The 14,684-nt window shown below is 42.4% G+C and overlaps 1 protein-coding gene across 1 annotated transcript in view; it reads right to left on the bottom strand.

Moving 5' to 3' along the window:
• The window catches only part of ACADL (acyl-CoA dehydrogenase long chain), a 44,488-nt gene extending 30,024 nt beyond the window's left edge, over nucleotides 1-14,464 (bottom strand). The window contains exons 1-5 of the mRNA XM_036755273.1: nucleotides 14,287-14,464; nucleotides 11,367-11,522; nucleotides 8,465-8,602; nucleotides 7,351-7,515; nucleotides 1,545-1,611 (exon numbers count right to left, since the gene is read on the bottom strand). Coding sequence (XP_036611168.1) covers nucleotides 1,545-1,611; nucleotides 7,351-7,515; nucleotides 8,465-8,602; nucleotides 11,367-11,522; nucleotides 14,287-14,372 — 612 coding nt within the window. The 5' untranslated portion in view covers nucleotides 14,373-14,464. The remainder of the gene's footprint in view (nucleotides 1-1,544; nucleotides 1,612-7,350; nucleotides 7,516-8,464; nucleotides 8,603-11,366; nucleotides 11,523-14,286) is intronic.
• Nucleotides 14,465-14,684: the final 220 nt, after the last annotated feature.

The raw sequence follows: 14,684 nt of genomic DNA, 5'->3' as shown, positions 1-14,684 counted from the left end.
ATCAGAAAAAGCATTTATTCTTTCTCATGAGAAAGGGCACAACCCAAGTGGTATAGGTGGGGTGCACCGAGCGAAGGTAGACGGCCACACTTATGGTCCTAACACAAGCCCCCTCCCGACCACTCTTCCTTCTTCCCATTGGCCAGGATTCAGGGTGCACAATCTAAACGGGGCAGGGGGGAACTCTGCCTAGAGACAAGGAACCAGGAAACCCCTAACTGTGACGTTAAGGACTTTTGCCTGGAGACAAAGAACCAGGAAGACCTTGACTCAGAAAACAAAAACTGGATAGTTATGATTAGACTAGAGTATTACAGTTATGTAACAAAACAAGCTTTGCTAACCACAGGTGTGTTATTTATCAGTCATGGGGTAACTGACTTTCTGAGGAGACTTCACCCATATCACACTCTCCTTCATAATATGCCTTTGAATTCCCACTTCAATTTTGAGCCTAATTTCCTGAGAAGGGCCTTAAAAATCTACCTGCCCTTTAATGCCACACAAAAGATTTCTACTGTATTTTACAAGGTCTATGGGATTAAAGGGGGCATATTACCTTCAGATAAGAGTCCTACATTTGACCTGGGGTGAGCAAGAGCTCAGTGACTTAGGCATTTCATCCCCCTTTAAACTATGCCAAGTCTCCCTCTGTATCTAGGTAGATACCTCTCTGTAACAGGTAGGAACATATTAGAGATAGATTCTAAAAGACACACGTAATTCCAGGATTGAGAGACAGCCAGTGCAAAGATGAAGAGACAAGAGATACAGAGTCATGTGTGAAGGATGGACAAAAGGTCAGTTTGGCCGGATCTTAGCATAAGAGCAGGGAGATAACAGTATAAGATAATGTTGAAAGGTTAGCACATAAGAAGTACTTAATAAATGTTTATTGGTTGAGTAATTGAAGGAATAGGTTGGGGCATGTTATAAAGGAATTTAGATAACAAAGAGAGGCGTTTAGGAGATGAAATTCTAAGAAAGGATCAAGTAACAAAGCATGTGGCATTAAATATTTGTATATACATTAGGAGTAATAAGCAAGAACAAACAACCTTAACAGAAGCAGGTAAATTTGACCTCAGAGCTATCACTTGTACTTTGGTGGAATGGGAATGATGAATGGAATACAGCTCTAGAAAGATATACTGTACTTTATTCACAAGGCATAAAACTGACAGAAGCTACCAAGAGTTATAGTGGATAGAGCCCTAGGCCCTAGAGTCAGGAAGAACTAAGTTCAAATCCAGCTGTAGACACTTACTAGCTGTGTGACCTTGGGTAAATCATTTAACCTCTGTCTGCCTTAGTTTCCTCATCTGCAAAACAATACATGATATATACAACATAAAAACATTTTAAATTTTATACTTTATGTAAAACAGATTTTTTTAAAAATACAAACACAATCAAGCAAGAGAGTCCCCCTCATCAAAGAATTTATATTCTAACAGGGAGACAACACATATGGGAGCTAAAAAGAGGCTGAGTTGGAAATTGGACTGAAATTGGTTTGGCTAGAAGTACTAGGTTTGACATACCTTGCTACCATTGAGAATCCAGTCAGTTCCATCTTTCTTTGCATTTGTTCTTACTCCCTGCAAGTCACTGTAATTGGTAAGACAGAAGAAAAAAAATTAAAACTAACTTCGCCAGCCAATAAAAATCCAATGACAAAACAATCTAGAAATAACTGGCTATAAAACATGAGAGGCAACTAATAAGTAAGGCAGATTTAAACATATCTTTAAAACTCTTTCTCATGGCATAAAGGAAAACACTGTCAACTTTATTTTACAAAAATTGTAAGTGCTGCATCTTCTGCTGCATTCAAAAGGAGATATAAGTGTATTTATACATAGACATAGTAATGCACACATCATATGTAACTGACTATGAAAATGGGAAAATGTGTACAAGGCATATTAGTAAAGTGGAAAAAACTTTGTTTTTGTCTCTGTACCCCCAGCACCACTGCAGTGCTTGTCACATAGTAGGTGCATAAATAATGATAAATGATCGACAGTAAGATATGAAAGCACTTAAATACGACCTGAGTTAAATCCAACTTCTGACACTTAGCAGCTGTGTGGCCCTGGGCAAGTCACTTAACCTGTTTTTCTCAGTTTCCTCCACTGTAAAATGGGGATGATAATAGGACAGTTAGCACAGTCTTCCCAGTATATAGCCAATGAGACTGCTATGAATATGCAGGTGAATCCCCAGATTTGAATTGCAAGGTATAACAGACTCTCTCCATTGAAGGCGAAACCAAAACATTTATTGAAACACCAGAAAACCCAAACCGAACACCTGAAAGCAAAATCCATCGTAGCAACAAAGAAATCTATACACATTATCAATGCAGAAGGCACCACCATCCCCAAGCCTTCCCTCCATCAGTCCTTTCCACAAACCAAGTTCCCTTAGGCAAAATCAACCCCTGTCTCAGTCACACAAGCTGCAGCTCTCTCCGCCTCCTCTCTCTCCCACCTCTGACTCACTCCAACTTCCTGTTCCACCTGTTTGGCAAGCTCCACCCACCATGGGCTTATGTGACTCAGGCTCATGTGACTCAGGTAGATCACACAGGCCTATTAATGGATGGGAAAGATCTTCCCATTTTCATTAACATAAGACCCAGGAGCAGAGATCCCAGGTAGGCTCGACCATGCCCGGCCAGATTGAGAAGTTTAAAGCAATACAATAAATAAAGGGAGAGAGAGAGAGAGGAAAGAGTACTAATTTTCCCCCTTCATTGGTATAAATGTGTTAAATGAACGAATGTGTTGAATGAATTGTTAAAAACAAAACCAAAACCAAATGTCTATAGAACAAATGTGTATCTCTGCCATGTCACTGAAGGAGCAGAACCAAGACCAAGTAAGCATGTACGATATGATGCTAGCTGGCTAACTCGAGTTCAGCATCTCACCAGAGTGTAGATGGTGAGGCCTGACTCAATAGTCTTCTGTTACCTAGGGGCTAAGGATACTGGTGGCCCCAGAGCAGGAGGAAGCATAATAAAAGGTGGAGAGAGATTTCAATGTGGAATTTGCCAGACCTTCACAGAAGGCGACATAGTCTCAGGAAGATGATAGGAATTTTAAACCAGCACAGACAAAGTCACTGTGAAAATTTTCTTTAAGTACAAATCTGAAGATGTCACACTCCCCTGCTCACTCAACTCCAATGGCTGTCTATTGCCACTAGCAGAAGAGAAATGCCTCTATTTAGCATTTAAATCTCTTCACAACATGGCCCCACCCTCCACCTTCAATTACTCAATCAATAAACATTTATTAAGCACTGGCTCTCTGCCAGGCACTGTGCTAACCTTTTGGCATTATCCTATATTATTATTTTCCTGCCGTCACGCTAAGTTGCAGCCGAACCGACCTTCTGTCAGCTGGACACTCTAGCTCCTATCTCTTTGTCTGTCTCTCAATCCTGGAGTGCACTCCATCCCTCCCTCCTCCTCACAGAGTCATCTCCTCTTTCCTTTACATACAGCTTAAGCAACACCTTCTGAGATGCCCTCAGCTGCTAGGGCTGCCCTCTCTTCCATACTACACTATGTTAAACCACATGAATGAAGGATTCCTCCTCGCAGGGCTGTTGTGAGGATCAAATGAGGTAATATTTATAAAGCACTTAGCACAGTGTGTGGCACATTTGTTGTTGCTTTTGTTCACTCATTCAGTTACGTCCGACTCCATAGACCACAGCTAGCCAGTGCTGTCCATGGGGTTTTCTTGGCAAAGACACTAGAGTGGTTTGTCATTTCCTTTGCCAGTGGATCAAGAGGGTAAATGACTCGCCCAGGGTCACACAGTTAATGTCCGAGGCTAGATTTGAATTCAGTTCTTCCTGACCATTTCTGTTCAAGTTTGACACCACTGGTATGATGGATAGAGCACTGACTTGGAGTTAGGAAGACCTGGGTTCAAATCCTGTTTTAGATACTTACTAGTATAAACCTGGGCAAGTTTCCTCATTTTACAAATGAGAGGTTAGACTCAGTGGCTTCTAAGGTTTCTTCCAGCTCTAAATCTATGATAATGAATGCTTGTTGACTGAACAGCATTAACAATTTTGGAGTAAATTATGGTTTGTAATCATAGCTTTGGCACAGTGGATAAAGTGCTGGGTCTGGAGATCAGAAGACTCATCTTCTTGAGTTCAAAGCTGGCCTTGGATGCTTACTAGTGACCCTGGGCAAGTCACTTAACCTTGCTTGCCTCAGTTTCCTCATCTGTAAAATGAGCTGGAGAAGGAAATGGCAAACCACTCCAGTATCTTTGCCAAGAAAACCCCAAATGAGGTCACAAAGAATTGGACAAGACTGAAATGATGCAAAAACAACAACAACAACAACAACAACAAATCATAGCTTTATACCTAGGGAAGAGAAACACATTTTCCTAAATCATATATTGGAAACTGAAGTATAGTTGTTTTCACTAAAGAAACTTCTTAAGGGGGAGGAGCCAAGATGGCGGCTGGAAAGCAGGGACTTGCGTAAGCTCCCCACCAGGTCCCTCCAAACACCTATAAAAAATGGCTTTGAACAAATTCTAGAACTGCAGAACCCACGAAATAGCAGAGGGAAGCAAGGCTCCAGCCCAGGACAGCCTGGATGGTCGCTGGGTAAGGTCTATCACACGGAGCAGGGCAGACCCCAGCATGATCCGCGCCTAGACCAACCAGAGCAGGAGCCGGGTGAAACAGGCCCTAGCATCCTGAATCAGTGAGCTGTGGCAGTTACCAGACTTCTCAACCCACAAACACCAAAGACAACACAGAAGGTTAGTGGGAAAAACTGTGGGGGACAGAGTGAAAGGAGTTCACAGTTCGGCCACCACTGGGGTGGTACAGCTACAGAACCCCAGCTGCAGTTGCTTCCAGGCCCAGGCCCACCTTGTGGAAGGAATTAAGTGGCAGATCTGAGTGGGACTGCAGAGCCAGCTTAGATCTAAGTCCAGTCAGGTTGGTGGTTCTTGGGGGAGGAGTAGCGCTGGCGTGGCAAAGCTTCCTGTGTAGAAATACCTCTGAAAACAACAGCGCAGCCCCTCAAGCTTGGGACAAAGTACTCTATACTCTACAAGCAGTCACATCCTGATGAAAAACTCAAGGCTCAAGTAAGTTGGCTAGGAACATGGCCAGGCAGCGAAAACATTCTCAGATTCAGACTCAGACTTTGGAATCTTTCTTTGGTGACAAAGAAGACCAAAATATACAGCTAGAAGAAGTCAACAAAATCAAAGAGCCTACATCAAAACCTCCAAGAAAAACATGAACTGGTCTCAGGCCATGGAAAAGCTCAAAAAGGAGTTGGAAAAGCAGGTTAGAGAAGTAGAGCAAAAATTGGGAAGAGAAATGAGAAGGATGCGAGAAAACCATGAAAAACAAGTCAATGACTGGCTAAAGAAGACCCAAAAAAATACTGAAGAAAATAACACCTTAAAAAATAGACTAACTCAAATGGCAAAAGAGCTCCAGAAAGCCAATGAGGACAAGAATGCATTGAAAGGCAGAATTAGCCAAATGGAAGGGGAGGTCCAAAAGACCACTCAAGAAAATGCTACCTTAAAAATGAGATTGGAGCAAGTGGAAGCTAGTGACTTTACGAGAAATCAAGATATTATAAAACAGAACCAAAGGAATGAAAAGATGGAAAACAATGTGAAATATCTCATTGGAAAAATCTCTGACCTGGAAAATAGATCCAGGAGAGATAATTTGAAAATTATTGGACTACCTGAAAGCCATGATCAAAAAAAGCCTAGACATCATCTTTCAAGAAATTATCAAGGAGAACTGCCCTGATATTCTAGAACCAGTAGATAAAATAGAAATTGAAAAAATCCACCCAACACCTCCTGAAAAGATCCCAAAAAGAAAACTCTTAGGAATATTGTCTCCAAATTCCAGAGCTCTCAGATCAAGGAGAAAATACTGCAAGCAGCCAGAAAGAAACAATTTGAGTATTGTGGAAACACAATCAGGATAATACAAAATCTAGCAGCTTCTACATTAAGGAATCAAAGGGCTTGGAATATGATATTGCAGAGGTCAATGGAGCTAGGATTAAAACCAAAAATCACCTACCCAGCAAAACTGAGTATCATGCTCCAAGGCAAAATATGGATTTTCAATAAAATAGAGGACTTTCAAGCTTTCTCAGTGAAAAGACCAGAGCTGAATAGAAAATTTGACTTTCCAACACAAGAATCAAGAGAAGCATGAAAAGGTAAACAAGAAAGAGAAATCATAAGGGACTTTACAGCAAAGTTGAACTGTTTTGTTTACATTCCTACATGGAAAGATGGTGTGTATAATTCATGAGACCCCAGTATTAGGGTAGCTGAAGGGAATATATATAGAGAGAGAGACAGAGGGCACAGGGTGAGTTGAATATGAAGGGATGATATCTAAGAAAATAAAATCAAATTGAGGGATGAGAGAGAGAGAGAGAAAGGGAGAGATAGAATGGGGTAAATTATCTCACATAAAAGTGGCAAGAAAAAGCAGTTCTGTAGGAAGGGAAGAGGGGGCAGCAGGTGAGGGGGAATGAGTGAATCTTGCTCTCATCAGATTTGACCTGAGGAGGGAATAACATACACACTCAATTGAGTATCTTACCCCACAGGAAAGAAGGAGGAAGGAGAAAAAAAGGGGGGCATGATAGAAGGGAGGGCAGATAGGGGGAGGAGGTAATCAAAACCAAACACTTTTGAAAACGGACAGGGTCAAGGGAGAAAACTGAATAAAGGGGGATAGGATAGGAAGGAGCAAAATATAGTTAGTCTTTCACAACATGAGTATTGTGGAAGGGTTTTGCATAATGATACGCATGTGGCCTATGTTGAATTGCTTGCCTTCTTAGGGAGAGTGGGTGGGGAGGGAAGAGGAGAGATAATTTGGAACTCAAAGTTTTAAAAAACAGATGTTCAAAATTTTTGCATGGAACTAGGAAATAAGATATACAGGCAATGGTACATAGCAAGCTATCTCGCCCTACAAGAAAATAAGGGAAAAGGGGATGGGGGGGGAGTGGGGTGACAGAAGGGAGGGCTGACTGGGGAACAGGGCAATCAGAATATATGCCACCTTGGAGTGGGGGGAAGGTAGAAATGGGGAGAAAATTTGTTATTCAAACTCTTGTGAAAATTGATGCTGAAAACTAAAAATACTAAAAGAAAAAAAATAAATAATGAAAAAAAAAGAATCAAAGATTAAAAAAAAAAAAGAAACGTGTTAAAAACAATAGACCATGAAATTCTTGGCAAAGGTTTTTTCCTGGTGAGATTGCTAAGAACTTCCAAACAAAACCGGTTGGCTTACCTTCCTGCCCCGGGTTCTGTCATAGCTATGGCCCCAATGCATCGGCCCGCTGTCATCTCAGGGATAAACCGTTTAATCTGTTCTTCTGATCCATAGTTCGCAATGTAGGGCATAACGATGTCTGAATGAAGACTAAATCCGGGGCCTGTACAATTTGAGTACGCTCTTAGAAAGTAAGAGGGTAAGGGTGGGAGAGGGGAGTAGAGCAAGGGAAAAAAAGTTAAGCTCAGACAAAGCAAGTATTATTAGTTCTATTTGATTCTGATATTAATATTTCTTTAATGTTTCATGGATCTATTATCTCACTCATATGGGTACTTCCCCCAAACCATGAAGAACATAACCCATTTAGGACAACCTAGTGTTCTTCCCTATTTCTTTATATTGTATGGATACCCCTGGGCCATCCTTCCCTCTCTCACTCTATGACTGGACCATTATTCTGGTCATACTTTCATTTTGCTTTTTTTGGAGGGGGGAAGGCAGCGCAGTGACTTGCCCGAGGTCACACAGCTGGTAAGTGTGTCAAGAGTCTGAGGCTGGATTTGAATTCAGGTCCTCCTGACTCCAGGGCCAGTGTTCTACTCACTGCGCCACCTAGCTGCCCCTCTGGTCATACTTTTTTCAAAAACATGAATAGTTTTATTTTTCTTTAAAGGATCAAATGCCAGCCTCATAAATGGACTTTCATGAATATTTGACTAAAATATTTTAATAACTATTTTCAACATCTACAGATTGAGCAATTTAAAAGACACCATCTCCTTCTCTGCCCTCTCCCCATTCCCATAGACCCAATGATTTAATCTGAATTCTCAGGCTTCAAAGGAAAACATGGCATTAATGTCTGAAAGTAGTTCAGGAGGCAATGTGTCCTACCTAGTAGAAAAAGCACTAGACTGGGAATCAGAAAGCCTAAGTTGAAAGTATGACTTCATCACCACATGACCAAGGACAAATCACATAGCCTTCTAGGTCTCAGTTTCCTAATCAATAAAATAAAGGGATTACAGTAAATGATCCCTAAGGTCTCTTCCAGCTCTGGCACACTGTGACTTATTATTCATCACAGAAATATCAATTAACAGAAACACAAATGCAGTCAAACACTTACTGTTCCTCCCAGACAATGGCTGTAGAAAGCAGGTCTCCACCAATACCACCATGTTTCTCCGCAATGTTGATACCTATCAGTCCTTGTTTTCCAGCTTCTTTCCAAAGTTCTCTACTTACCTCTCCAGCTTTCTCCCACCTGCAAAAAGGTTAAGGTTAAGAATTAGAGGACTTCTCATTTCCCAGATTGTTAGGCCTTCTATTTTACTTATCTTCTAATGGAGAAAGTCAATCTGCGCCATGACAGACACCTTATATAGTTACTGGTGATGTCTTCCCTTATGCCCAAAACAAAAATAGTATCCTTTGATCTGCATTTAGATTCCATCAGATCTTTCTCTGAATGTTGATAGCATTTTCCCTCATGAGTCTTTTGGAACTGTCTTGGATCATCAATGCATTTTTCAATAACAATTCCAGAAGACTAATGATGAAATAAATTGCCTACCTCCTTACAAAGACCCAAGGTGCAGAATGAGATGTGCATCTCTCAACACTGCAAACCTGTGGATCTGTTACAAAGATTGTATTTTTTATTTTTTTCATTGGGGGGGGGTAAATTAACAAATGAGATTCCCCCCTCTCAACAAAAAAGAGAAATAAAAAATAGATCACTGAATCATATCCAAGATTTCATATTTAACTAAGTTGAAAAATGGGCCTTTTTAAAAAATGGCATTTTAAGGTAATTAGGAAAGGGGACACCAGTTTGAAGGCCTCAATTTAAAATATAAAATGCTACGAGGAATTTACAAAGAGAAGGCTTTAGAAGTAGGTGATAGCCTAGAACTTAGGCCAGCTGCTAGCGTTCCTCCCCTGGAGTGACTCACCAAGAACACTCTAATAAAGTATATGAGTCAAGGAACAAATAAAGAAGTCACCTGACGTCACTGCCACATGGCGTGTATGATTTATGGTGAAGAAACTCTCTATTAATGCAGGTCGGCACCAGCTCTATAACCTATAGGCTTTAAGAATTGTCTGGCAACAACCATTCTGGAGAGCAATTTGGAACTATGCCCAAAGAGCTATAAAACTGTGCATACCCTTTGACCCAGTAATATTACTACTAGGTTTGTATCCCAAAGAGATCGTACAAATGGGAAAAGGACCCATAAGTATGAAAATATTTATATCAGCTCTTTTTGTGGTGGCAAAGAACTGGAAATTGAGCAGATGCCCATCAATTGGGAAATGGCTGAACAAGTTGTGGTATATGAAAGTAATGGAATACTATCGTGCTATAAGAAATGATGGGCAGGTGGATTTCAGAAAAACCTGAAAAGACTTACATGAACTGATGCTGAGTGAAGTGAGCAGGACCAGGAGAACATTGTACACAGCAACAGCAACGTTGTGTGATGATCAACTATGATTGACTTAGCTCTTCTTAGCAATACAAGGATCTAAGACAACTCCAAAAGACTCATGCAAGAAACTGTTATCCACATTCAGAGACAGAACTATGGACTCTGAATGCAGATCAAAGCACACTATTTTCACATTTTTTTTCTTTCTCGTGTTTTTTCTCTTTTGTTCTGATTCTCCTTTCACAACATGACTAATGTAGAAATATGTTTAATATGATTGTACATGTATAACCTACATCAGATTGCTCTCTATCTTGGGGAGGGAGGAAAGGAGGGAAGGAGAAAAAAATTTGGAACTCAAAATCTTATAAAAGTGAATGTTGAAAACTAAAAAAAAATGTTTATGACTGATTGATAAAAAAAAAAAATAAAGAATAGTTTGGTGATACCTATCCAGCATATGCCAGAAGATGGATTTGAACTCAGGTCTTCCTAACTTCAAAACCATGCTCTATCCACTACTCCCTGCTGCCTCCAAATACTGGTAAGAAACTGAATATAAAGGTGAGCAAAAGCAGGAAACTATAGCAGAAAGACACTAGACTTGGAAGGTGGTTAGACACCTTGGGATAGAGTCCTGAGTCTGACTCTTAGTAGCTATGTGGCCTTGGATAAGTCTCTCAACTCAGGTTTTTCATTCATTTGTAAAATAGAGATATTTTTGTACCATCCAGTTCATAGGGGTGCAGTGAGAAAACCTTTTAAAGTCCCAGAGAAATGCAGGCCAGTTTTATTTTTCTGAATTTGAGAGGTAAATTTCCATTTCTGGAGAATGATCTTGGTGCTGATCAATTCTATAAAAATGGCATCTTTCCAATTTAAGTAGATAATAACAGAAGCAATAATAATATTTATAGCATGCTGGGTTTGCAAAGCACTTTAGAAATATTATCTCAATCCTCACAACAACTTGGGAGGCAGGTACTATTATTATCCTTATTATTATCCCAATTTTATAGATGAAGAAACTGAGATGTGCATCTCTGAACGCTCCAAACCTGTAGATCTGTTATAAAGATTGTATTTTTCTTTTTTTCTTTGGAAAAGGCAGAGCATAAGTGGTTGGCAAAGGGTCAGGCACACATCTAGTCTGAGGCCAGATTTGTACTTGGGTCTTCCTAACTCCATGCCAGCACTCCATTCTCTTCACCCCCTAGTTGCCACTTAGATAAAAAGACCCATCTGGTTTTGAAAGTTGCATAGTAAAAGCACAACTCATGTCATAATGATGTGAATGTACACAGATTCAGTAATGATGGAGAGAAAGACCAAACAACTGTGATTTTTACCTGGCTGGGAGAAAAAACCCCAACACCACCAAACTTACAAAAGTATTCCAAATTAAACTGAATACTTCAGGTTCAGCTGTTCATTAACAACAGGGGACTAATAGTCAGTCAATGTTCTGAAATGACTATGTAGCAATCAGGTCAAAAATATACAAAGTAGACAAGACCTTTGTAAGATATTGTCATGCTGGGCCTCATCTAAATTCATAACATTCAAAATGGAAACAAAAATTATCTTATTTACTCTGTGTGATGTGGAATCACCTCCTCTTGAAAGAACTTCCGCACACTTTCCCTGAATATATCATGGTCCGAAGAGAAGATTCTCCTAATGCCGACATCTGTGAGGCTTTTGGCGGACGAACTTTCAAGCCGACCTTTCCCTTCTGTATGTGAGGACCTTCAAAAAGAAAATTTCAAAGACCCATTAGCAAATTTGCTTTAAATAGTCTGTCACTTTATCCCTATCAGGCTACTGTCATCCACGACTTCATTAAACAATGAAAAGTTATGACTTTTCAGGAGAGTCACTTCAGGACCAGAAAGATAACGTAGGGGCAGCTAGGTGGCGCAGTGAGTAGAGCACCGGCCCAGGAGTCGGGAGGACCTGACTTCAAATCCAGCCTCAGACACTTGACACACTTACTAGCTGTGTGACCTTGGGCAAGTCAGTTAGCCCCAACTGCCCTGCCTCCCCTCCTCCAGAAAAAAGAAGGCTTAAAATGACAGTAGTAATAATATAATAATAACGTCTAGTATTTATATCGTGACTGAAAGTTTGCAAAGCACTTTTACATACGCTATCTCATTTGATCCTCACAACAATATTAAGAGGTAGGTGCTATTGTTATCCCCATATTATGGAGGAGGAAACTGAGGCCAACAGGGGTTAAGTGATTTGCCTAGAGAGGATAATTCTATTTGAATAATGGGTGGATTCCAAAATCACAATTTTTGAAAACTTATTAACTGAGCAGAATTCACTTCATAATAAGAAACCATTATTATTTATTATTATTAATTCTGTCTAATGGAATCTCATCAAAAAGATGAGAATAAAATAACATATCACGTTTACCTAGTACTTTAGGAAGAAAGAACAAAATGTCCCTGGGAAAGAACTATGAATAACATGGTATACACCATTCTCCAATCTGGTGAGTTTTTAATTTGAGTCTTAAGACTGCCTATTGGTAAAAGTAATTATCTGAAATAAAAAGAAGCTGCAGATCAAGCATTTAGGATTTAACTTGAAAAGTTAGCATTTGCATATCAAGCCAGGTCATCTTACTCCTCAGATGTGAGACACGTGATTTACAGAGTTGACTTTTATAAAAAGAGAGGAACAGACGAGGCAGATAAGCTAATTAGGGCACCTCTCCCAAGCTTTCTTAACCCAAAAATAACATGTAGGTGTCAAAGTGGGATTACTCCAGAAGTCCTTGCCCTCTAGGGGATGTCTTTTGTAACCAGCAAGCTCACTGGGAAAGAGCTACTTGCAGTTTGGAGTTAGCAGTCATTTCTCCCCTTTCCCTGTCTTCCAGCTTCCAACCTTGGAAGATTCCATTACTTAACTCAGGATTAGGGTTAGAGTCCGAGGGTTAGGGTTAGCTCAAGAAAACAAGGGAGTTTGTCAACTAAGACTGGAAAGAAAACTTAACCTTCGTCTAACTCCCCTTAACCCTCTGGCAACTCCCTTTTTCCCAGGGGCTAGAAAGGGGAATATAGCCTTTATGGAGTTTTATAATCCTATGATTATTTTATTCCTCTTTCTAGCTTATCTCCTACTAAATGATAAAGTCTTATCAATCTATCTATCCATTAAATCTACAGGTAGGTTAGTCTGGTTTAGCACCTCAGGGTTAGCATTTCCGCAAAGAAGGGAGCTTAATCCTATAATCAAACAAAACAATAAATCAAAGTAATCAATACTAATTGGTTTCCTTTTCATAATAGGGCCATTCTATTTGATAATGCATTCCTTCACTTTCGAAATTAGGGTCATGGGGTAAAAGAATGTATGCATAACAGTGGTTCTCAAAGTGGGGTCTGGGAACTTTTTCATTTCTAATACAGAAAATATTTACGGCTGGAACCATCACAAATAAAAGTTCTGGGGGGCGGGGAAAGGATCCTCTATAACTTGAAGAAAGTAAAGTAAGACCAAAAAGTTTGAGAACGCCTCAGGCAGTTTAACACCCCTAAAAAATCCTGATGAAAGCCTCACTTCCCTTGGTGTCTTGGATTACTCAGGGTCTACGGTGTGCTGGGCCCTGTGGGGGGCCTGGGGACACAAAGGAGGAGCACAAGGGGACCCCCGCCCTCGGGGAGGTCTAGCGGGGGCAGCCCGAGGCTCTTCTCCATTTAGGTGAACGGCGGATGAAACGCGACGTCCCTTCCGGAGCTGCAAGCAGACCCCCGACTCCTCCCCGGGCTTCCCACCCGTGAGGATGCTCTTTGCTCGGCTTTCAGACTTGGTCCCACCGGGGCCCGTTAGCCAAAAGGCTAAATTTAGCAACGGCGGCTGCCGAGGAGGAGGCTCAGAGCCGGGGCTTCCGGCAAGGGGAAAGGAGGCCAAAGTTCACAGTCAAGATCCTGGGCCCTCTGACGCTGGGGAAAGAGGCCAAAGTTCACAGTCAAGACTCTGCCCCCCCCCCAAGAGTAAAGGAGGTCAAAGTTCACAGTCAAGATTGCTCCCTCCGGCTCTGGGAAAGGAGGCCAAAGCTTACGGTCAAGACCCTGGGCACTCCGGAGCAGGGTTTCCCCACCTACTCCAGTTCCAGCCGCTCCTACAGAGGCCGAACAGCATCCCCGAGTGGGGAGGCAGATGCCCCTTTCCACTTCCCCCCCGCCCCGGCAGCCCCGCAGCTGGAACTACAGCTGGCACCAACGTGGCGGAGGTGGCGGGGTAGGGTCGGCGGCAGACCTGGCCAACAAGTCTGGCTCTGTGTCACCTCTGCCAGGGCGGGAACTCACCCAGCTCCCCGCTCCTGAGGGTCAGTCACGCCCCGGCGGGGATGCGGGGCTCAGCCCCGGGCGGCGCCCATGTCCCAGGCGGCGCTACCCGCTAGCAAAGGGAGCCCACAAACTGTCTAATCCCCAGGGGCTCCGTACCCCCCGTCCCCGCCCCCCTGCCCCCAGCCAGGCCTCGGCTGGACACTCGCCTAGTACTCGGGGCGATGGGGACCAAAGGCTGGGTGGTTAGGCGGCTCCAGCTGCGGAGGGACCTGCAGAACAGCCGGGAGGCCATGGCCGGGGTCGTGGCGCGCGAGCTCTGGCGGAGGCCGCCGAGGCTCGGTGACTTTGGCCAGTCAGTGACTGGGCGGGGTGCGAGCCAAGGCTCCCCCTAGTGAGCGCGGAGGAGTGCCGGGAGGCTGCGAACCCCTGCCCCCGCCCACAGTCCCGCGAATCAAGCGAGGGAGAGCCAGGGTCTCCGCTCTCCAGCCCCAGCCCCGGGTCTAGGTCCGTAACCCGAGGCTGGCTCCGAAAATAGTGTAGCCTTCGATAAGTCAGAAAAGCATTAAGTGGGCTGATTTAATTAGCGTGGGGATACAAAGTCAGG

Source organism: Trichosurus vulpecula, chromosome 4, assembly GCF_011100635.1.
Source record: "Trichosurus vulpecula isolate mTriVul1 chromosome 4, mTriVul1.pri, whole genome shotgun sequence".
Lineage (NCBI taxonomy): Eukaryota > Metazoa > Chordata > Mammalia > Diprotodontia > Phalangeridae > Trichosurus > Trichosurus vulpecula.
Note: the sequence above shows the minus strand (reverse complement) of the source record. Positions and strands in the feature narration are given on the sequence as shown.